This window comes from Rhinopithecus bieti, unplaced genomic scaffold, assembly GCF_001698545.2.
Source record: "Rhinopithecus bieti isolate Rb0 unplaced genomic scaffold, ASM169854v2 scaffold_32081, whole genome shotgun sequence".
Taxonomy (NCBI): Eukaryota; Metazoa; Chordata; class Mammalia; order Primates; family Cercopithecidae; genus Rhinopithecus; species Rhinopithecus bieti.
The window spans coordinates 5,890,869-5,915,306 of NW_016814436.1; the positions used below are offsets into that span (position 1 = coordinate 5,890,869).

General features: G+C 53.1%; 1 protein-coding gene across 1 annotated transcript in view; it reads right to left on the reverse strand.

The window, feature by feature from the left end:
* FBLN1 (fibulin 1) overlaps positions 1-24,438 on the reverse strand; it is a 62,640-nt gene that overhangs the window by 8,137 nt on the left and 30,065 nt on the right. The window contains exons 6-14 of the mRNA XM_017850772.1: positions 23,614-23,715; positions 22,898-23,035; positions 21,469-21,606; positions 15,180-15,323; positions 14,262-14,390; positions 13,047-13,172; positions 8,718-8,837; positions 7,174-7,305; positions 5,347-5,470 (exon numbers count right to left, since the gene is read on the reverse strand). Of these exons, the coding sequence (XP_017706261.1) occupies positions 5,347-5,470; positions 7,174-7,305; positions 8,718-8,837; positions 13,047-13,172; positions 14,262-14,390; positions 15,180-15,323; positions 21,469-21,606; positions 22,898-23,035; positions 23,614-23,715 (1,153 nt within the window). The remainder of the gene's footprint in view (positions 1-5,346; positions 5,471-7,173; positions 7,306-8,717; positions 8,838-13,046; positions 13,173-14,261; positions 14,391-15,179; positions 15,324-21,468; positions 21,607-22,897; positions 23,036-23,613; positions 23,716-24,438) is intronic.

Consider the following 24,438-nt stretch of genomic DNA (forward strand, 5'->3'; position numbering starts at 1 on the left):
TTTATTTCCTTTCTCCTTGATCAAGTGACATAAGATTTACTGAATTCACATCAGTATTTAAATATCATTAACTTTATATAATAGTATTTCGGTTGGGGCTTGGTGAGTTTCTGGTTGTACGAAGAATAGTTGTGTTATGTTAGGCATAATTATGACCTTATTATTGTCTTTATTTGAAGATTATATATGATCTCAGGAGATGTGCATGGATTCAAGTTGACAAGGGGTGGACTTGTGATGGTTAATACTGAGTGTCAACTTGATTGGATTGAAGGATACAAAGTATTGATCCTAGGTGTTTCTGTGAGGGTGTTGCCAAAAAAGATTCACACTTGAGTCAGTGGGCTGGGAAAGGCAGATCCATCCTTAATCTGGGTGGGCACCAACTAATCAGCTACCAGCACGACTACAGCATAAGCAGGCAGAAAAACGTGAAAAGAGAGACTGGCCTAGCCTCCCAGCCTACATCTTTCTCCCATGCTGGATGCTTCCTGCCCTCAAACATTGGACTCAATTTTCTTCATTTTTGGGACTCAGACTGCTCTCCTTGCTCCTCGCCTGGAGATGGCCTATTGTGGGACTTTGTGATCATGTGCGTTAGTACTTAATAAACTCCCCTTTGTATATACAATGGAATATACATATATATGTATATATATACACACTATATATGTGTATATATATACACTATATAGTATATATACACACACTATATATGTGTATATATACACTATATATGTATATATACACACATACACTAGGAGTTTCTGGGCTGGTTCCTTCTGGACAAAGAACAGGGCCTGGGGTACCTGCTATGTGCTTAGCAAATGACTAACACACATATAATACATATATATATATATGTATACTCCATTAGTTCTGTCCCTCTAGAGAACCCTAAATAATACAGGTCCGAACTTCTTGCAGTGGAGACAGAGACGGGTCCCAGCCTCCTGTGATGGAGACGGGGATGGGTCCTAACTTCCTGTATAGGATGAGCACAGATTCCAACTTCCTGTTACAGATTCTAACTTCCTGTATAGGATGAGCACAGATTCCAACTTCCTGTTACAGATTCTAACTTCCTGTGACAGGATGAAGATAGGTATTACCTTCCTGCTACAGGATAGTAACAAGTTCTAATTTCTTGTCACAAGATGGGACAGGGGTTGTCTCCTGTGTCCTGAACTCCTGGCCCATCACACTCTGAAGGTGACTGCCTTAAGAAGCAGGGCCCAGGTGCAGAGCCCCCAGAGGACCTGGCCCAGGTGGTCCAGGAAGTCCCGCCATCTGGGCTATGTCTGGATTCTGCAGTCAGGAGCATCCTCTCGTCCTGGCTTTCCATCACATCTCCCTTTTGGCTTTTTAAGCTTCCATGTCTCGTGCTGGGTTACTTGGACTTGCTTGAGGCATTTATTGACACTGTCTCCTTTTACCTCCTCTTTCCAGGTTTGTCGGGACTGACAGGAGGCCTTGCATTTACTTGGCTAATGACCATTCCAAGCTCTTAGCAAGGACTGGCCTGGGAGTCAGGGGCACTGAAGGGGGAATCCTGCCTGGGAGGGGCCCAAAGCAGAGGCAGGAAAGAAGGTGGGCACAGGTGTTGCTGGTGGCAGCCTGCCCCAGAGATGCCCAGGTCCAGGCCAAACAGGAGTGCTCCAGGTGATCTGAGAGCTCTTCCCCAGGGGGGCCTCTGAGGAGCTGCGACCGAAGCGTGCGTGAACTGGGGAAGGAGCATGGGACCCACGAACTGTGCTTCCGGTTGCAGGTGAACCGCACTCGCTCCCGCCACTGTCTCCCATCGTCCTCCCGCTCTACTGGCGGGAAGACAGATGCCCAGAGAGGACGCAGAACTTGCTCATGGCTCCATGGTGTGTAGTAAGGGGCGGGCTTGGCTTTCAAAGTCAGCCTGTCTTACTTCAAAGCTTTTACACACACAGCATACACGCACAGGCACACACACACACACGCACGCGCACACACACCAGCAGCTTCGGGACCAGCCTGGATGGGGCTGGTCAGCAGGTGGCGCTAGAGTCGCCCTGGTGGGATTTTGGCTTCCCTGCTTCTCAGCAGGGCAGGTATTAATCAGGGGTGGGGTTTTGTTTTGCCAGAGGAAGCGTTCACCCAGCATGCTGGAGGAAAGCAATGGGAGGTGTGCGTGATGTTCTGGTGCAGCTCACGCCGTCATCACACACAGCAAGCTGGTCACTCCTCCCTGGAGGCTCCCCCTCCAACCCCACACAGTCATTCCTCAGAGCACCCCAAAACCTTCTCTACACCAGGAGTTTCTGGGCTGGCTCCTTCTAGACAAAGAACAGGGCCTGGGGCACCTGCTATGTGCTTAGCAAATGACTAATGCACAAAAATAAACACGTCCTTGATTTTCCTGGTAAGTCCTGGCTTCAATGATCCTACTTCGCTCTACCCTTATTAAAACACCAGAAACATAACTATCTGGCAAACTGCCTGTCAGACTGGGAACGGCCCAAAAATCCCTTTTAGCCAGTGTGTCGAGGTCAGGGACGGGCTGTCATCACTGAATCTATTACAGAGCTGGGCACAGGCGAGCCCGTCCCGTCCCCGCCTGCTATGCAGGCCCTGGTTTCCAGACATGTCCCCTCAGCAGGCCACGCATCCTGGGCCATGTCACGCATTAGAGAACAATGTGCTCCAACTTGCCAGTTCAACATATTTGACCCTAACACCCCAAGCTCTGTGGAGATGATCCTAAGCCACCACACACCAGATAAAAAAGGCCCTCTAGGCCCCTTCCTTCTCCTGGGAGGCACAGCAGTTCTGGCCACCCTAGGTGCTTGTGGACATCCCTGCCGGAATTTTCGTGACTTTCACATGCTCGTCGTCCGGGAGACAAGCCCCAGGAACTGGCCAAGGCAGGGGGGCCATCGACGGCTCTATCTCCGCCACCGTCTCGTGTTACACCCTCAGGCCCACAGCTGTTCACTCGCGTCCCATTCCCAAGAAGCGGCAACCAAGGCCACCCGGCTTTGCTCCAGCTTTCTAGACCACAGGTCATCAGGGGCCAGCCCCACTGAGGGGCTAAAGAGGATGTGTCCGGCCCCATCAAAGGCTGTGGGACAGCTTTGCACACTTCCTCCTGCGGGCAGGAGGGAATTGTATGGGGAGGACTGTAACAGCTTGGTCCTGTCCACAAGGCCGAGCCCTGTGGTTTGCGGCCCAGCTTCCTGGGTCATGCTCCAGTTACCAGCCCTCGGCCGCCGGGATGTTCCCCAGATGGAAGCCGTGTGACTGGAGAGAGAGAGAAAGCCGCAGAAGCGGACTCTGCAGTCCTGTCTGTCAAGGCTCCCGAGTGAGGCACTCTTGCTGAGTTGTTAACCACAGAAGCGCTGGCCACAGATCCCTCCTAAATATGGCTCTTTTAGATTTCAAAAATTGCTTTCTGAAGTTTAGATGAAAAAACGCTTTAAGAAGTTTGGATTTTTGATGAGCAGGAAAAGGGGCTGTAAAATACAAAACTCCAGTCTGAGGGGTTAGCAGTGCTGAGAGGCAGTGGCCCCTCCTTGCTATCAATCCCCGGAGTCCAAAGGCTGGAACAAGCCAGGCGCCTAGCACGTCAATCCTTTACTGCACAGCACACAGGGCCCAGGTTTCAGGCTGAACTCCCCATTTCACCACACGTGTCCATACTCCCGCCCCTTCTGCCTCATTCGATTCCCCTTCCACCTTCATGCCGGCATGGCCCCCTGCCCACCCTCACGCCCAGCCAGGTCGGGGCCCCTCCTCCCTCTTAGCACACGCTCCAAAGGCCGAGCCAGTGCGGGGACAAAGGCCTTTGTGGGCTCACTGTCTACCCAGGTGCCTGCACACAGTAGGTCCAGGAAGAAATGACTTTCTCCAGCACTGAGGGGTGGGAGAGGCTTCCACAGCCAACATGAGGGGTGGAGCTGGGTTCTGCCGATTTCAGCCATGACCTTAGCACACATGGCCAACCCGCCCACCCTTGGGCTTAGGAGGCACCAGGGCCCCTGTGCAGGGCAGCCTCCTCCTCTTCAAAAGGTGGTTTCATGACTGTGTGCAAGTTAGAAATCGAGGTCACAGCCACAGCCAGCCTCCTGGAATCCTCAAGCCCAGGCACTGACAAAGGCTGGGGAGAGAATGAACTTACAATGACAGACGGCTGCACAGCCTCCAGCTGAGGCCATGGAACTTTCTTAATGGCTCAGAGAAGCACTGTCACTGCCTGCCAGGCTGTTGCATAACCATGAGCTCTTCAGGATGCTACAGACTTGCAAACCCAGTTTTGGGGCAGCTTTTTCCTAACCCAAGCTCAGGAAGGAAACAAGATGTTGGGTTTTCAAGCAGACAGAAACCCATGCTGGGAAACAGCAGATCAGGGAAGTGGCCGGGCCAGCCAACGAGCCATCCCAATGCCAGGAAGAATATGGAGTGCTGCCAGGGACAACGGGGCCGCTCGGTGACCCAGAAGCCTTGCTATGCCATGAGCCAGGGCAGCTGCCCCTCGGGTCAGGCGGTGAACACGACCACTGACCCTCAGGTGGTGGGGGGCAGCTGGCCAAGAGCCCAAGGCAGGCTGAAGGTCAAGAGGCCAAGGCCAGGGAAACAGCTGGCTGCCTGCACTGCACACTAAGAGTGTCGGGGGAGGTCACAAGTCCACAGTCCTGAGATCCGTCCCAGCGTGGAGCTTTTCCTGAAGCAACTGACAGTAGCACTAAATGAGACTTGACGAATATAATTAGGGGTAAGGGGGATAGGAAGTGGGAACCGTGGTCTCAAGTGGACGCCGTGATGGCCTAGGAGTGAGTGAGCTTGCAAAGACATAGGGGCACGCAGCCCCCCGTTTAGGATCTGGAATCTTTGATGCTGTTCCCACACAGTCACCAGGCTGGACGAATTCTGGCTTTCAGGGAGGCACCTAACAACAATGTCCAACAAGTCACATCGGCTCCCTGGCTTTGGGCTGACATGGAGTCACTGTTACCTACACATCTGAGTCAGAACACGTTCTGACATCTGCATGTTACAGATGAGAAAACCGAGGCCCAGAGAACTTGTCCAAGGCTCTACTCTACGAAAACAGAGGGCTGTTGTTTCTGCCTGGTTCTGTGCACAGCCTTGGCCTGAAAGCACATGACTATAGACCCCAGATTCATTTGCAGTTACTCCTTTGACTTTCTGAGACCAGTGTCACTAGTATTTAGGGGCTTGAGGGCCAGGGATCAGGTGAGTGCCCTGCGTCCCTCATGGGAGGACACTGAGGTCACAGCCTGATAACCCACCCACCCGGGAGCTGGGTCACCAGGAAGGCCAACACAGGCAGACGATGGCATGGTCCAAATGACTTACGTGGCTGCGGAGCGGCGGTAGTTCTCAGGGCACTCGAAGGCCAGGCAGCGGAAGCCGCCCTGGATGTTGAAGCAGGTCTCATTGATGGAGCAGTTGTGGATGCCAGTCACACACTCATCAATGTCTGCAAGAGACCCCCACAGCAGCACAATGAAGGCAGAGGCTGCAGGAGCCATCCCCATCTGGAGATGGAGGAGCCCAGGCCTCCCATCAACTAGGGTTAGGGGTGGCGATCAGGCCATCTGTGCCCTCCACTGGCTGATCTTCAGAGCAGTGTCCTGTGCCAGTTCTTACATTTATCTTATCTTACAGTTAACTTATCATTTGCAATCCATGGAGGGAGTGTGACAATGGTAAAAGTAAACACTACATGATGGGCCCTAGGAGTGCCTCGCAAGGAAGGATAACTCACTGAATCCTCCCAAGAACTCAGTGAGGCAGATACTGTTATGATCCTCATTTTATGAGGAGCTCACAGAGCTTTAGAGACCTGCCTGAGGTTACACATTTTATAAATGTCAGAGCCGAGCTTTGAACCCAGGCGGGCTGGTGCCAGAGTCCATGCACTAACCACCCAGGGCCTCTCTGCGGCTCCCAAGGCACAGCACCCTTACCCGAGGTGTGACTCAACCACTTAGGAGAAAAGGGCAGGAGCTGCTAGCTCCACACAACAATGAGAAAAACAGGCTTCGAGGGGTCATACGTCTTGCCCTGTGTGTTGGGGTTGGTGGCTGTTCAGGGTGGACTGGAACCACCAGGACTGGGACTCCTGAGATGGGGCCTGGGGCACCACACCGAGAGGCCCCTGGAGATGGGTGAGCAGCCAAACAGTGGGGCTCAGGGGCTGTCACCAGCCCTGGGAGACGACCATTAAGAGGTGCCAAATGCCTGGGCATCGGTGGCAAAAACAACACTCCCTGGCCTCCAAGGCCCGGCTCAGGAATGTGTTTCTGCGGAGTCTGGGCGGGACCCCAGGCTGCGGTGAGGGAGCCTGGCCAGGAGAAAAGTCATTTGCTCCGTCAGAAATGCAGACACAACCGGGCTCAGGCCCGGGGCAAGCAGAGGGGGCCTCCCAGGAAACACCGCAGCTCCTGTCTGCCTTTCATCAAAGTCACCTTCCTCAAGACCAGAAGCTACATCTGCGGGACCCAGGAGGCTTCCGGAGCCCCAGGATCCACAGCCCTGTGTGGGGCTCCCGAGGCAATGGCTGGACAGCCCCACCTCCATGACTCAGCTTCTGGGCCCAGCGTGTACACTGGGGATCACGCGCTCACAAACACCCACTCGGCACCCGCTGTCAGTGACTGAATGGATGGTTGTCAGATGGCTTTGGGGGACACACACTGCCCCCTAGAGCATTCATAGAAATGGGGCTGAATGCAGAACCAATGCCACTGTCCCCCATCACTTAGTCCATGCTGGAGCTGACCCACAGTCATGAGTGTCCCTGGGCCATCCCACACCAGGCCACACCATCCCCTGGCCTGGACTGCTTCCTCCCTGGTGGGCATCTTCCTAAAGAACTCTGTTCCAGCCTTTTAGGGGCTGCTGAGGAGAGGGTAGGAGGGCTCAAGTGTTCCTGCCGGATGCAGCCGTCACGGGGCTCAGACAACCCAGAGAACAAGTATGCTGGGGTCTGGGTGTGGGAGACCAGGGTGCTGCGGACCCCAGGACACCCCTTGGATGGTGGGAGGGTATTTTCCTGAATGCATCTGTGCTGTGGCCCTTGGGTTCGGGAAGTACAGCCCCCAAGCCCGGACTCAGCCCTACGACACTGCAGAGCCCCAAGCACAGCATGAGGGACCCCAGGGCATTCCGCCTGCTCACCTTGGCAGTTGCGGCCGTTGGGCGCCAGCCTGTAGCCAGACGAGGGACAGCTGCACTGGAAGCTTCCAGGGATGTTGATGCAGCGGTAGGAGCAGATGTGGCCCCCGGTGGGCAGGGCACACTCGTCGATGTCTGCAACGGCAAAGCCCACCTCAGCCTCAGTGTCCTGGCACCTGGCCATGGCTGCTGGCCACCCTACATTGCCCTGGGGGCTGCACTGGGGCCCGGGAGGGTAGCAGCACAGGACAAGCTGAAGACAGGAAGCCTTAGAGACCATCACGCTCAGAGAGGCAATGGGACTAGCCTAGGGTCACACAGCAAGTTCGTGGTGTTAAGTATGCATGTGGCGGGCAGGGGGAAATATGGACCGCAGTTCAACAATAAGAAACACTCCTCAGCTGGGTGCACTGGCTCATGCCTGGAATCCCAACACTTTGGGAGGCTGAGGCAGGAGGATTACTTGAGCCCAGGAGTTTGAGACCAGCCTCGGCAACAAAGTGAGACCCTGTCTCTACAAAAAATCAAAAAAATTAGCCAAGCGTACTGGTGCATGCCTGTGGGCCCAGCTACTCAAGGAGGCAGAGCTGGGAGGATTGCTTGATCCCAGGAGATGGAGGCTGCAGTGAGCTGTATTGGTACCACTGCCCTCCAACCTGAGTGACAGAGCTGTCTCTGTCTCAAAAACAAACAAGCAAACAAAATATACACACACCTTACACATGAAAACGGTAATCATCATAATTGCCCTTAATTGCCCGTAATTGCTATCATCTGGTTTAATCCTCCAATGATCTGGTGAGGCTGGAGTTAATCCCCATGTGACAGAGGAAGAGTTAGAGCTCTGAGTCAGGGATACAGGTGGTCTGTGAGACCGCCCTTACCTCTCAGCCATGCACCACCACCAAGCTCTGAAATGTGCTGCCCAAGGTCCCAGTGCACATTGCAATCACCACCATGCACATTGTTAAAGAACAAGTCAGGAGTGGTTTGCTGCCTTCCCACCCTCATGCTTAAGGATGGGAAAAGTATATTAGAATTTCAGTTGGGGACCGGGCACAGTGGCTCATGTAATCCCAGCAATTTGGGAGGCTGAAGCAAGAGGATCACTTGAGCCAAGGAGTTCGAGACCAGCCTGAGCAACACAGCAAGACCCCGTCTCTAATTTTTAAAAAATAAAAAAAATCAGCCAGGCGTGGTGGTGTTCGCCTATGGTCCCAACTACTTGGGAGGCTGAGGTGGGAGGATCACTTGAACCCCAGAAGCTGAGGCTGCAGTGAACAGTGATTGTACCACATCACTCCAGCCTGGGCAACAGAGCAATACCCCATCTCAAAAAAAAAAAAAAAAAAAATCTCAGTTGGAGGGAAAACAGCAAACCACCCACTAGCCTCCAAGGGTGGACATGGAAGGTTTGCCAGGTGAAGAAATCCCAGCTGGCTCTTCCCGTGGATTTGAAAGTCAGAGGCCGTGCTGCTGTGTCATGGCGGATGTCATGTCAAAGGCCACAGGCGGCTTTCCCCCTCAGCAAGCAGGGGCGTCCGCACCTTCACAGGTGACTCCGTCCACATCACTGAGCTGGTAGCCCCGCCGGCAGTAACATTGGTAGGAGCCGTAGACGTTGGCACACTCCTGGCTACAGGGGCTGCTGCTGCACTCATTGATGTCTGAAATACAAAGCGAGGGTCACTGCTTAGAGCGACATCACATATCCCTGCCTCCAGTAGCCCTCAGGGTCAGTGAACAGAAAACCTCCTCTCCACCTCCCTCAGGTTAACACACTCGGAGAGGCGGAGGTCCCAAGGGGCGTGGCCGAGGGAGAAGTGTCATCGCTGGTGACTCCAGACCCTCCCTCCCTGCTCCTGCCTGCTTCGACCACACCTTCTCCTGTCAGGATGGCAGCTATAGCCTCCAGCCTCAGCCCCTGGAAGCCAGGCCCGACCTGGCTGCCAGAGTCCATTCTAGTCCTCAAATGGAAATCTGATCCTGTGCTCCTCACTTCACCTCCAAGATGGCATCCTACACAGATGACGGCACTCAAGGAAGGCCTCGGCCATCCAGCCCATACATCAGTACTCCTCATACTCCAATGCACAGAACTCACTGGGCCAACTCTGAACTACTGCCTAACTGTCCCCTTTACCTAGAGCAGAGGTCAGCGAACCACAGTCCATGGGCCAAATTCATCCCAAAACTTGTTTTTATAAATAAAGTTTTATTAGAACACAGCCAGGCCAGGCATGGTGGCTCATGCCTGTAATCCCAGTACTTTGGGAGGCCAAGGTGGGCGGATCACAAGGTCAGGGGTTCGAGACCAGCCTGGCCGCATGGTGAAACGCGGTCTCCACTAAAAATACAAGAATTAGCTGGGCACGGTGGCACGTGCCTATAGTCACAGCTTCTCGGGAGGCTGAGGCAGGAGAATTGCTTGAATCGGGAGGCAGAGGTTTCAGTGAGCCAAGATCACACCACTGCACTCCAGCCTGGGTGACAGAGAGAGACTCCATCTCAAAATAATAATAATAATAAAGAATACAGCCAGATTATTTTTCTTTCTTTTTTTTTTTTTTTTGAGACAGAGTCTCTGTCTGTTGCCCAGGCTTGAGTGCAGCAGCTCAATCTCAGCTCACTGCAATCTCCGCCTCTGGGAGCCTACTGTCCACTAATGTGGATATGAATTCACGCAATTCTCCTGCCTCAGCCTCCTGAGTAGCTAGGGGATTACAGGCGTGCGCCACCATGCCTAGCTAATTTTTGTATTTTTAGTAGACACGGGGTTTCACGATGTTGGTCATGCTGGTCTCGAACTCCTGACCTCAAATGATCCACCTGTGTCGGCCTCCCAAAGTGCTGGGATTACAGGTGTGAGCCACTGCACCCTGCCACACTCATTCTTTTACCATGGTCCTCTGGCCCCTTCTCTGCTACCACAGCAGAGTTGAGCAGTTGCAACAGAGATTGTGGCTGGAAAAGCCTTACATCTATACTATGTGGCTGTCAGAGAACGTCCAATAGCCTTCCAGCCCGTGTTTCATCTTTGTGGCCCCCACACACCAGGCCTGGCCTCCACCTGCCCAGTGGGGTCTCTCATCCCCCACTAGAGACCCTCCCCAGTGCAGGACTGAGTTCTCGCTACACATCCGGGGCAGGTGCTTAACACATGGTTAGTAAGGTCACATGGCAAGGCTGGCCAGGCCCTGGTTCTGTGTCCACAATATTGTCCACTAATGTGGATATGAATGCCGACTTTTCAGTAATTTACGAGTGACTAGAGGAAGCACAAGCCAGGAATCCCACTACTTCTACTAAATAATAATAAAGCCAGCCGGGCGCGGTGGCTCAAGCCTGTAATCCCAGCACTTTGGGAGGCCGAGACAGGCGGATCACGAGGTCAGGAGATCGAGACCATCCTGGCTAACACAGTGAAACCCCGTCTCTACTAAAAAATACAAAATCTAGCCGGGCGAGGTGGCGGGCACCTGTAGTCCCAGCTACTCCAGAGGCTGAGGCAGGAGAATGGCGGGAACCCGGGAGGCGGAGCTTGCAGTGAGCCGAGATCCAGCCACTGCACTCCAGTCCGGGCTACAGAGCGAGACTCCGTCTCAAATAGTAATAATAATAATAATAATAATAATAATAATAATAATAATAATAATAAAGCCAGCAGCCTCCACACTGCCAGCTCTTCATCCCGCGCTCAGCCCTGTGATAAGCTCTTCACATGCGTAATCTCGTTTCATCCTCACAACCCCCTGTGGCGTTGGTCCTACTATGCCCATTTTACAGATGAGCACACCAAGGCCCAGAAAGACTGAGTTACTTCTTCAAGGCCACGGAAATGGCAGAAGTGAGGTTTGAACACAAGCCTGAGAGACTCAACTCGTGACTCTTGTTCCTTGTCCACACACGTTCTTGTGAACTAATCCCAGGACCCCCTCACACCGTCCATCCTCCGATTGAAGAATTATGCACACCACAACTCACCCTGGCGTATCTAACCCCTGTGACCATCTCATCAGGAAGGAAAATTCTCATGGCAGAATGTTAGGACCTGCCACGTTTGAGTCAGGCTGCAGAAGCCGTCCTCTGGGCCAGCACACCGCACTAAACAGGGTGTCATGGGCAATGTGGACAATTGTCGAGGGCCGTCCAAAGCTCTCAAGTGTCTGCTCAGCTCAGAACCTAACCCCCATATAAGACATGACATCTGCCAAGCACCTAGTATGTGCCAGGCCCTGGGCTGACATGCTGTTCATGTGACCTTCCCATCAGCCCAGGAGGTGTTATCTGAGAACCACAAGACTGTCGGCAAGGACAACTTTGTCCAACCCCCACATACCAAGAGACTTGACCCAACTTCAGCATGGCTGCCACTGGCCCAAGACCACGTACCCAGGATGCAGACCCAGCCCCCTTGGCATGCCTGCCTGAGAAAGATCAATGCTGCCAAAAGAATTTTCTCTTGGTTCCAGCCCAAACCTGACTACAGGGGCTGACCTCCATTTTCCTTAGAAGCATCTACTTTAGAAAAACTTGCAAATGTAAATGGTTTCTCTGTCCCTTTGAGATGTGCAACGCAGGAGTATCTTTCTCAAGGGCTGGGGACATGCCTGGGGAATGTCGTCATCGGGAAGGCCAGGGTACTTTTCCCTGTCTCTGTCAGAGGGGGAAGCCTAACTTCAATAAGAAGTTAGAGGCAGGCTGGGTGCGGTGGCTCATGCCTGTAATCCCAGCACTTTGGGAGGCTGAGACAGGCGGATCACGAGGTCAGGAGATCGAGACCATCCTGGCTAACACGGTGAAACCCCATCTCTACTAAAAATACACACAAAAAAAATTAGCTAGGCATGGTGGCGGGCACCTGTAGACCCAGCTACATGGGAGGCTGAGGCAGGAGAATGGCGTGAACCTGGGGGGCGGAGCTTGCAGTGAGCTGAGATTGTGCCGCTACACTCCAGCCTGGGCGACAGAGCAAGACTCCATCTCAAAAAAAAAAAAAAAGTTAGGGGCAGGCTGGGTGCGGTGGCCCATGCCTGTAATCCCAGCACTTTGAGAGGCTGAGGCAGGTGGATTACGTGAGGTCAGGAGTTCGAGACTAGCCTGGCCAACATGGTGAAACCCCGTCTCTACTAAAAATACAAAAATTAGCCAGGTGTGATGGCGGGCACCTGTAATCCCAGCTACTCGGGAGGCTGAGGCAGAATTGCTTGAACCCGGGAGGCGGAGGTCACAGTGAGCCGAGATCGTGCCACTGTACTCCAGCCTGGGTGATAGAACAAGACTCCATCTCAAAAAAAAAAAAGTTAGAGGCAGGTGCCCTAATCAGTGACCCATGCCCTAAGGACCTCAGTACTTCCTCTCACGGCTCATTTACAAAGCCTCCCCCCTTTTGTTTGGGTGACTTGAGATCAATGGACAGAGAGGCCTCTCTCCTCTAGGCAGCATCTGATTAAAATCCGCACACGGTCTTTGTGCAAAACAAGTGTCCAGTTTTCGCTGCTCTTTCACACATCAACCCCTCTCCCCCGTGAGGACACGGAGGCAGGGAGAGGTCGGGCATAACCAAGGCCCTATGACTGGTGGGTCTCATGCTCCAAGCCCCATGATCCTAGCCACATCCCACACGGCCTCTGCCGCAGCCTGTGAACCCTGACACGGCCTCGGAGGGCAGATGTCATCAGGAGAAATCGGGCTGGCAGGCGGGCAGTCCCCTCTGATGAACAATATTTTACAGGCACTTCCCCTGCTAACATGTCATTTAACATGTGCTGGGGAAACCAAGGCAGGCCTGCTCCAAACGGGGCTCCAGGAGAAGGGCGGCTTCCCCAGGAGGAAGGTGACATGGCGGAAGTGAGTGGACGGGGCCCCAGCCTCACCTTCACATGACCTGCCGTCCACAGAGAGCCGGAAGCCCACGGAACAGCTGCAGAGGTAGGAGCCCAGCGTGTTCTCGCACTTGTGGCCACACAGGCGCCCGGGGTAGCGCTGGCACTCGTTGACATCTGAAAGTGAGGGGTGGGTCAGCTCAGGGCAATGTCCAACACAGTGGCGCCACATTCCACCCTCCTAACAAGGCCAGCTCATGTCCTTTGTCCTCCACCTCCTCCAGCCTCCTTTCTTTCTTTTTCTTCATCTTTGAGACAGAGTCTCGCTCTGTCTCCCAGGCTGGAGTGCAGTGTCACGATCTCGGCTCACTGCAACCTCCGCCTCCCAGTTCAAGGGATTCTCCTGCCTCAGCCTCCCAAGTAGCTGAGATTACAAGTGCAGGCTACCACGCCCAGCTAATTTTTGTATTTTTTATAGAGACGGGGTTTCGCCATGTTGGCCAGGCTGGTCTCAAACTCCTGACCTCGAGTGATCCGCCCGCCTTAGCCTCCCAAAGCGCTGGGATTACAGGCGTGAGCCACCACGCCCGGCCTCCAGCCTCATTTCTCACACAAGGAATGCAAAGTGACTTGTCCCAAGCACACAGGAAGTCAGTGGGAGAGCCGGGACCACCGCAGTGTGCCTGCCCACCAGGCGAGCCTCATGCTCCTTCTGCGCCAGCACATCTGAACTTGTGCCCTCCTGCCAGTCCACCTCCCCAGGGCCCACAGGAGGGTCTGTCAGGATCTAGCAAAGTGCTTGCTTTGCGGGAGTGGGGTGGCAGCTGCCAGGTTTCCCTGGGCACCTAGGTTTGGTGACAGCAGGCACTGGCTGGATAGGACCTGACCCCACTCCTGGTCAACTTTTCCCTCACTGCCCTGGGCTAAAAGCACACTCCAGCTCCTGTGGCTCTGCAGCTCAGCGGTGAGCCAGGAAATCACTGATGCTGCCCAACAGCACTTGGAGGTCCTGGGTCGAGCAGAACCCCTTTCTACAGGTGGGGAGCAAGCTTACACACAGGGGGGCTGTGCCACTGGCCGCCCGGCTGGGCAGCAGCACAGCTGGGGCTAGAATGGGGTCTCCTGACTCAGGGTCTTCTCTTGGGGTCTGCCTGCACTTGGGATTATCTGAGATGAGGATCAGACCACATCGCTCGAGATGCCACAGAATGTGTCCCTGGTGCCACGTGGCCGGGTTCCCCCGAGGCCTGCGGGGCCCCCACGCACCCACACACATCCTGCTGATGCCGTCAAAATAGTAACCCGTCTTGCACTCGCAGCGGAAACTTCCGGGAGAGTTCACACAGCGGTGCCCCTTCCCACAGGGCTCGGCAGGTGGTGCGCACTCATCCACATCTTGCAAAGGAGAAAGAAAGCCATGATGAAAACCTTTAGTTTGGGTTTTTTTTTCCCCCACAAGATGATCAGAAAGAAAAGCAAGAAAAGAGCACATGGAAACGGGCATTCCATTTCAACATGACTTCACAGAGCACCTACTGTGTGCCGAGTCCCAGACTGTGGAGACAGCTGACCCAGAGGCAGCCCTACCTGGCTGGCAGGCCAGCAATGACTCTCATTAAGGTAGGAAGTGCCCAGGAACCCAGGGAGACACTGAAGAAGTGTCCTGGGGATTATGTGAGGAAGACTCCTTCTCTGGCAGGATCTAGGCAGGCTGGGTGCCCTGGATCCAAAGGAACGTAGGAGCAGGTGGGCAGAGGGAATGACGTAAGAACAAACACCCACACAGATAGGAAAGGACAGTGCTTGTGTGGCGAGTGGCAAGACCCACAATGCCTGAATTACAAGGTTTGTGGAATTGGGCCAGCTCTAGGGGACTGGACGGTAAGCATAGGCATCTGTCCTTTGTCACCAGTGGGGAGCTGATGGGGTTGTAAACAGGACGGGGTGAGAGAGCTTTGGGCTCAGAACAAGCTGGACAAGGCTGAGGCAGTAGACGGGCTGGTGTTCTACTGCACCAGTCCAGGCAAGACAATGAAGCCCCATGCTCGGGAATTGACAATGGGATGGATGGGCTGATAGAAATGGCTTTGCTTTGGGGATCAACTTTCTGCTTCCGGAGAAGGGAGGGTGTGTGCTGGAAGCAGACAGGAAAGTGGATTTCAGATTTGTTTTCTTAATACTAACCAACACAGCGAGTTCCCTCCTCGTTGAGATGGTAGCCACGGCCACAGTTAGGCACGTTCTTCTGGCACGTGTAGGAGCCCTCCGTATTGATGCATGTATGCCCGGTAGGGCACGGGGCACTAATACTCAAACACTCATTGATATCTACAGCGGGAAAAGACAGACACCATGTGGTTAAACCTGGAGGGCATCCCAGAACCCAAAAACTGGATCTCCAAAGAAATTCCCCTTCCCACCTCTTTGCGAAACCACAAATGGAGGGGCTCAACCCCCTCACCCTGGACCACACAGCCGTCTCCCAACTGGCTCCCAAATTTTATCACTGCATACTGCCTCAACCACCACCTCTCTGGCCCTTCTTCCTGTCCCTAAATCTCCAGCACCTCCACTGTTCGCTGTGCCAAATCGGGACCTGCCTGCCTGGCTTTTCCTGCATTCATCTACTCCACACATTGGGCAAGGTGTTAAGGAGACAGGTGACCGTCCACATGGTGCCAGCAACTCTGGCTCCCAGCGAGCCTCTAGGCCCCTCCAATGACTGGGCTTCACAGAGCCTATGCTGACCCAGGCCCATGGGGGAGGTGCCACGGCTCCGAGCTCACTGCATGGCAATCTCCTTCCTTGAGTGGACATACCTCTGACATGAGGACCGTAGGGCATTTACCTTTGATGACATACAATGAGCAAGTGTGAACCCGTGAATGGTCCAGGAGGACCATGCTACACAGGGATTCCCTCCTTCTGCTCAAATTCAGAGGAAGAATGCACAGATTGCACTTCCTGAGAGAGGGAGTGGAAAAGGACCTCAGTATCTAAACATCACCTTGGAGAACTTTGCTATGCCACTTACAAAGCATCTGGGGCTGGGGGACAAAGAGAGGGAGTGATGGTGGAAGACCCCTGAGCATAAGTCAGAAAGGAGGACAGCTGTACCCCTCTCCCTGCCAGCCAAGTCCACCCTCCCCAGTCAAATGAGTCCGTCTTCACACTGACCGTGCAGCAATTTACAGTTTACAAAAGCTTTTATATCCATTACTACTCTCGAGCACCACAGCCAGCCTGCAAGTGAGGTGATGCCGGTATCACTATCATTACTGCCTGCGCTTTATAAACAGGAAGCCAAGGTCCAGAGACTGAATGGGTGGAGTCAGGAGCCAACCGGGACCTAGGTCTAGAACCAGGATCTCCTGCTTTCCAGCTCCCTTAAATCAGTGACCAGCAAATGACGGCCCTTGGTTCAAATCTGGCGTACACCTACTTTTGTAAATAAAGTTTTATTAGCGTGCAGCCAGGCCCACTCTCTTGTACATTGCTCAGGGCTGCTTTTACACTGCAACTGGCAGAGTCGAGTGGTTGCCACAGAGACTGAAGTTGTTATTTACCATCTAGCCCCTCTAGAGAAACAGCTGGGTGGCCCCTGCCCTGTAACATGAATAAATGCAGCGTTTAGCAGAGTGGTAGCTGCCTTCCCCCGGGTGCTGCAGGCTCCTCACTCAGACTGCATTCCCCAAACTCTGTTCCCCAGAACAAGTGTCCCTCAGAACATTGTGTGCTCCACAAGGGTAAGACCTGGCTATCAATGAATGAATGAATGAATGAATGGGAATGAAAAACAGAGAGAAAATCAATGTAAAACATCGGTTTGAGTTTGGGAACATGGCGCCCGATCTTTCCCTCTCAGGGATTCACACGGGAAAAGCCCAAGCTGCCAAGGTCCCCGTTCACTTGGCTTCCCCTCGTGCTTGCTAGATTCAGCGGAACCCCTTCCTGCCCCAGGACCTGCCGACATCCCAGGCACAGGTCAGCCGGGACATGTGGGAAGCCCTGGCCCGTTCCTTCCTCCCCACTCAAGAAGAAAGGAAGAGGTCGGGGGTGGTGGCTCATGCCTGTAATCCCAGCACTTTGGGAGGCCGAGGGGTGGATCACCTGAGGTCAAGAGCTCGAGACCAACCTGGCCAACATGGTGAAACCCCATCTCTACTAAAAATACAAAAATTAGCCAGGCGTGTTGGTGGGTGCCTGTAAACCCAGCTACTTGGGAGGCTGAGGCAGGAGAATCGCTTGAACCCAGGAGAGAGGAGGTTGCAGGGAGCCAAGATTGCACCACTGCACTCCAGCCTGGGTGACAGAGCGAAACTGTCTCAAAAAAAAAACAAAAAAAGAAGAAAAGAAGGAGGAGGAGGAGGAGGGGGAGGGAAGGAGGGGAGGGGAGGAGGGAGAGGAGGAGGAGGAAGAGAAAGGAAGACAGCAGCAGCAGGAGAGGATTCGAAGAAAAAGAGCAAAGAAAACCCAACAAAGCCATGCTGGTCTCAAAGCCCTCAGTGACCCAACCTTAAGGTCCTAGAAAATTCTCCGTGTATGATAGGGGCAGAGACCTCCGCTCCCTGGAACCCTGACCCACCCCTTGTGCTAGCTCTGCAGGAAGAGCTCTTCTGCTACAGGCAGGGGGCTTGGAGGGGCTCTTGGGATCCCAGGATGGTTCTCGGAGCTCCAGGAAGATGGATTCTGGCTACACAAGGGAATCGGCGCTTCCCACCATGGACCGTGCTATTCCTGGGTGAGGAAGCGGGTACCACGGGCAGAGGTGTGGGAGCAGAGGACCCCGGGTGCATGCTGGGGGACCAGGACCTGACACAGAACCTTTTCAGCTCTCTCCCAGACGGCCTGAAACTATCTTCTATCTTGACGTATTTTCTCGTTAGAAAGAAGTATTTCTGCTGATACAGTTGTTTTTTAAGAGAAACGTTTCTTAAGAGTTGTTTTTTTAATATAAAGGTGTTGACATGAAATGATTTCTAAGTACCCTGTCAAGAGGGGAAAAAAGCAAATGACAGAACAGTCCGGTCCCATTTTCTTTTTTTTTTTTTTTTTTTGAGACGGAGTCTCGCTCTGTCGCCCGGGGTGGAGTGCAGTGGGCGGATCTCAGCTCACTGCAAGCTCCGCCTCCCGGGTTTACGCCATTCTCCTGCCTCAGCCTCCCGAGTAGCTGGGACTACAGGCGCCGCCACCTCGCCCGGCTAGTTTTGTATTTTAGTAGAGACGGGGTTTCACCGTATTAGCCAGGATGGTCTCGATCTCCTGACCTCGTGATCCGCCTGTCTCGGCCTCCCAAAGTGCTGGGATTACAGGCTTGAGCCACCGCGCCCGGCCCTCCGGTCCCATTTTCATAAAACAACAACAACAACCACAACAACAACAAAACGTCTCCAGGGAGCAGAGCCCAGAAGGGCTCATGGACCCTGCCAAGAGGCAGGCAGGATCGCAGAGGAGGAGCGTTTACTTCCTACACTTAGCTTTTGTTTGCTGATTTGTACATCAAGACGCACATAATTTTTGAAATAGAGATCTTTTAAAACAGTGAATCCTGAGCTTGACTGCAAGGATTGAGAGCACATGAAAAGGGGAACCCACCCCCATCCCGGCATCCCACGCTGAGGGGACCCTGAGGGAGATGAACATTTGGCTTTTGATGCCGTCACTGAGGACCCAGGGAGATGGCAAGGAACAGCTCAGTGCTGCCAGGCTGGCCTTCAGCCCACAGCCTGCTTGCTGGTCCTGGAAGGACAGTGAGGGGACGGCTCCCGAGCCTCAGCCCCTACACAGTGCTGCACCCTGTAGAGAGGAAAGTCAGGGCTAGGTTGAGACTTGCAAACGCTGCCTCGGGGCTGATTTTGCCATGAGTCAGGGTTTCCGTCTGCAGTCGACGCCAGCCTCCTCCGGACCCCCCTTTGGGCAGGCTGCAAGTCTGAGCAGGACTATCCTCCCCGTTGGCCCTGGAGAGCCCATGGCTTCCCTACTCACCACCCCCTGCACTGAGAAACAACCATCCCTCCCTGCTGGCGGGGGACCGGCGAGGGGCCAACTGGCAGCTCAGAAGTCTCCCCCAGGAAATGACAGGGAAGCTGTAACAGTGGAAGGCTGGGGTGGGTTTCAGATACGGCCCCTGTCCCAAGGGCTCACTATTCCACTTGTCTTTTTTTTTTTTTTTTTTTTGTGAAACAGAGTCTTGCTCTGTTGTCCAGGCTGGAGTGCAGTGGCACGATCCTGGCTCACTGCAACCTCTGCCTCCTGGATTCAAGTGATTCTCCTGCCTCAGCCTCCTGAGTAGCTGGGATTACAAGGCGCCCACCACCACGTCCGGCTAATTTTTATATTTTTAATAGAGACGGGATTTCACCATATTGGTCAGGCTGTTATCAAACTCCTGACCTCAAGTGATCCACCCACCCTGGCCTCCCAAAGTGCTGGGATTACAGGCATGAGTCACCATGCCCGGCCACATCCACTTGTCTCGGTGGTTAAAAAAATGCAGTGGGGGAAGAGCTGTGTCTCCAAACCACTATTTCAAATATACGATCAATACAGATTTATCTAAGAAAAAGCTGAAATAGAAGTAAGATAGAAATTTACACTCCCTTGCTCATGGCAGGGGGGAGGCGATGTGGCCACCCCAGATGGAGAGGTTCTGACTAGTGTGATCTGTAGCTGAGAGTCCTCATCTTTTCTCTTAAAAAGTCTCTCTGACCTCAAAGGCAGGACCCAGGAGCGTCTGCCAAGCAGAGGCCGAGGGAAAGCCGGTGGATCAGGACTTAGGCGCTGACCACAGTGGCCTAGCCAGGCAGTTAACCTGACAATGGCAGGGGAAAGCAAGACTCACCTCCCGTCTTTCCAGAACTAGTAACCCAGGCCAGCCGGCTCCCTGGTCGCACCCCATGCTGCTCGTCTAGCAGAAGTGGTCTTTCCTAGGCCTCCTAAATTAATACTGAGTTCACACGAGAGTCTCTCTTTTCATATTAGTATTTCTCTGATATCAGCAGAGTTTCTTTTTTTTTCTTTTTTTTTTTTTTGAGATGGAGTCTCACTCTGTCACCCAGGCTGGAGTGCAGTGGCATGATCTCAGCTCACTGCAACCTCCGCCTCCCGGGTTCAAGCAATTCTCCTGCCTCAGCCTCCTAAGCAGCTGGGATTACAGGCACCCACCACTACGCCCAGCTAATTTTTGTATTTTTAGTAGAGACGGGGTTTCACTATGTTGGTCAGGCTGGTCTTGAACTCTTGACCTCAGGTGATCCGCCCGCCTCAGCCTCCCAAAGTGCTGGGATTCCAAGTGTGAGCCACCACACCCGGCCAGAGTTTCTTTTCTTATTGTGGTAAACTACATATTTACCAAATGAACTACATGTGAACTACAAATTTTACGTGCCATCGTAACCATTTTAAGTAGACAGCTCAGGGGCATCAGTGCATTCACACTGTTGTGCCACCATCTCCCCCATCCATCTCCAGAACTTTTTCATTTTCTCAAACTGAAACTGCACCCATGAAACACTCACTCCCCATCCCCTGATACCTTCCATTCTGCTTTCTGTCTCTATGAATTCAAATACTAACACAGACTATTTTTTATTTTTATATTTTATTTTATTTTTGAGACAGGGTCTTGCTCTGTTGCCCAGACTGGAGTGCAGTAGCACGATCACAGCTCACTGCAGCCTCGACCTCCCTGCTCAAGGAATCCTCCCACCTCAGCCTCTCAAGTGGCTGGGACTACAGGCGTGTGCCACCACACCCAGCTAATCTTTTGTAGAGATGGGGTCTCACTATATTGCCCAGGCTGGCCTCAAACACCTGGGCTCAAGCAATCCTCCTGCCTCGGCCTCCTAAAGTGCTAGGATTACAGGTGTGACCCACTGTGCCCAGCCAAGTATTTTTTAAAACAAGTTTTTAATAGGCTAAATGCCTGTAGCAAGGAATCACCACTCGCTGACTGCTTCCTGTGTACCAGTACTTCGCAAGGACTCGCCTAATCCTGGCCTCAAGTCTATAAGCCAGACACTATGATTACTCCCATTTTATAGAGGAAAAAAATTAAAGCTCAGAAGAAGTAATTTTCTTGGGTCACTCCGTTTAAAACCAGATGTCTCTAACTCCAAAACTCAAGCTCTTTCATCTAAACCCAGATCAGCAAACTGTGGCCCTTGGGCCAAACCCAGCCTGCTGCCTATTTTTGTAAATAAAGTTTTATTGGAACACAGCCACACCCATTTGTTTACAGACAGCCCTTGGCTGCTTTAGACTGTAACAGCAGAGTTGAGTATCATGACGGAGACCACATGGCCCACAACGGCTAAGGTATTTGCTCTATTTGCTGTCCAGCCCTTTACACAAAAAGTTTGCCAACCCCTGTTCCATACACCATGCGGCCCCGCAGATTCCAGAGGCCTGTCCCAAGGCTAGATCGCTGGCCCCTCCTGGAAGAACCCACTAGTCCTGGCAGCACACGTCTTACCAATACAGTTGCCTAGAGCATCTTGTATAAAGCCACTCTTGCACTGTAGCTTGGGTCGGCAGCGGAAGGATCCCAGAGTATTCTGACAGATAAAATCGGGGAGGCAGTTATGAATACCACTCTCACACTCGTCAATATCTGGTACGTCATAAAAAAAGGAAATTGTTAGCAAGAGTCCTGCCGGAAGCATCTTACAACACTTTAAAATCACAAGAAAGATTTTTCTAATGCTCATTACTCAGACTATAACCCAAAACATTCTAATAGAGAAATCATACACAAAAAGGACTTCACTGAGCCAAATCGTGCTCCAGTTGCTAAAGACTTAAAACGCTGACTTTTTTCCCAAGGCTCTTATGAGGCAAACTGTCTGTTATAATAAATCACCCTGGCATTTTCCTGGCAGGTATATATATTAGTATTCATTCAGGCTAAGTGTATGTTTAGTTTAGATCATAAAGCAATTATCTTAGTGGCAACAAATACAGTCTCTATAAACATATTCATTCTGAAGCCTTCACAATATTCCAAATATTAACAAGGGTTACGGTCATGATAGGATGTGATGGGCTGCCCTTCCCTTGAAGTTCATGGCTGTCACACGGTCAAATGTGTATACTCAGCTGGCTTGGCCACTGGGCTCTTGGGGTCCAAACCACCCAGCTGGTGTGCGGGGGTGGGGAGGACAGAACTTGCTCTGTGGACCTCAGATGTCAGAAGGGATGTGTGCTTTGAAGTTACTCTCATGATACAGTGAGTGACACTTTTACACAGTGGATCTGTCCTTCTGAAAGGCTTGAAACGCTCTGTAAAAACTGTGTTCTAAACGATCCTCATCAGAGCCTCCCCATCTGCCAAATAACACCTAAGGCTTGGCGGGGAAAGGCTGGCAGCCAGAAATGCCATGTGTTTATGCAGTGGAAGGGGATATGCTTTGAACCTCAAGGAAGCCTGGACTCGGATGGAAGGCAGCTGTTGTGCAAAACAGTTGTGGGGTTTTTTTGTTTTGTTTTTTTCTTTTTTCTTTTTTTTTTTTTTAGAAAGTACATGTAAGAACATGAAATTCACCTCTGGTCTTGATTTTAAATACTCAGGCACTGAGTCTTTTTAGAAACCCAAATCTGCCATCATTGACTCCGCACCGTAAGAACGTAAATCTTTCCTAATAGCAGAACTAACCGGTACTGGTGCACTACTGTCAACTTGGTCAGTGTTCTGAACATTACTGGCAAGCACTTTCAATTTCCATCCCACCCGTCCAGACACCCTGGTGGGTATACCACCTCCCTCCTGCAGATGAGCAGGCAGTCGCCCAGGCAGTCACACAGGGCGCAGGACTGCGGGAGCCCAGACCCCAGAGCTGCCCTTCCCACCGCACCGTAGCTACACCTGGGAGACCAGGTTTGCGGACTCGGAGCGCATGCTGTACCTTTGCAGCTATTGTCCTCTGTGAGCTCATAGCCAGTCCCGCAGCTGCTGTCCCGCTGGCAGCGGAAAGAGCCCACCGTGTTGACACAGGATTCTCCGAGCCGGCAGCTGTGGCTGCCCGTGATGCATTCATTGACATCTAGGAGAGACCGAGGCAGTGCAGGCGTGACCAGCAAGAACGACCCATCCTGATACATCCTCAGGAGGAATGTGCCAAAGCCACGGTGGAAGTGGTTCCCTGCACCCTTGCAAACTGAGCTGAGGCCCACCATGTGCACATCTAGGCTGTGGACTGCATGGAGCCGAAAGCAGTGATTTCTCTCCCATGCTAACCTTCTTATCTACTGCTTTTTCTGAGACCGGAGTTATGTGGTCCTCAAGAACCCGGTAAGTGGGGGCGGCATCTTCTCCATCTCCCCCATCTCACAGACTGAGGGATGTGCCCAAGGCCACTCAGCAGATCCTGGACCCAGAACCTGGTTAGACCCCAAATCCGTCCTCTTTCCCAACCCCGGTGCTTATATTGCCTTGGAGGGCAGTCTTGGCAGGGGCCTCTGCACTGCAAACTCCAGGGTACGAGAAAGCGAGTCCTGGGCTGCTCTCCACCCCTGAATGGGGTCTGGGCTGTACAAGGCAGGCTCTGTTCAGCCCTCCAGCACAGGCTCCCAAGCACAGTGACCTGCCAGTCCTGCTGGCACCTGAGACAGAGATATTTACCTTCACAGGAGACACCATCAGAGAGCAGCTGGTAGCCCACGAAGCAGGAGCAGACCACCTCATCACCCGTGTCTCGGCACTGCTGCTTGCAGGGCCCACCTCCTGGAAGGACAGCGTGCATGAGCCAGGGCTGGACGCACCCCAGGCACTGCGTGGTTTCTAGCTCCGTTCAGGCTGGGTCACAGAAAACGCCTTCTGGGCACACGAACCCAGGAGCTCTCCTAGGAGACCCCCAGGATCTGGCTCTGGACACCCCCCAGGGGCTGCTGCTTCAGGTCCCAACCTCCCCATCTGGAAAAATCAGGTGGTGTGCAGGGTGCCCTTTGTAGGCTGGGGTGGACCTGGAAGGGGCGAGGCAGAGAAGAGCTCACCTCTGGCCACGGACATGGGGGTGTGGGCTCCACGTGGAAGGTCAGGCCCCAACTAGGCCTCATGTACCTGGTCCTCACTGAACTCTCGAGCTGTCTCACTGCTCCAAGCCCACTACCATGGCCTGAACTCCTGCAGCTGCCCAGCTGGCTGTGGCCACAGCCTCCTACCTGCATAGCCCAGTAGCACCCCACAACCTGTTCTTCCTACAGGGTGGCCAGAGTGACGCTCAGAGTGCAAATCTCATCAGGATAAGCCTCGACCAGGGAAAGATTCTACAAGACACCCCTTGAACTGCTGCCAGTCTGCCTGTTTCTCGGGCCCCTCCCTCTGGCCCTCTAACCCCACCTCCTTCCCCAGACCACTGCCACCCAGAGCCCCGCTACAGTGGGTCTGTGCCCTTTACACGGTTTCAGGTCTCCCTGAGGACCCTTTCGGGGTTATTTTCCCAGTTAA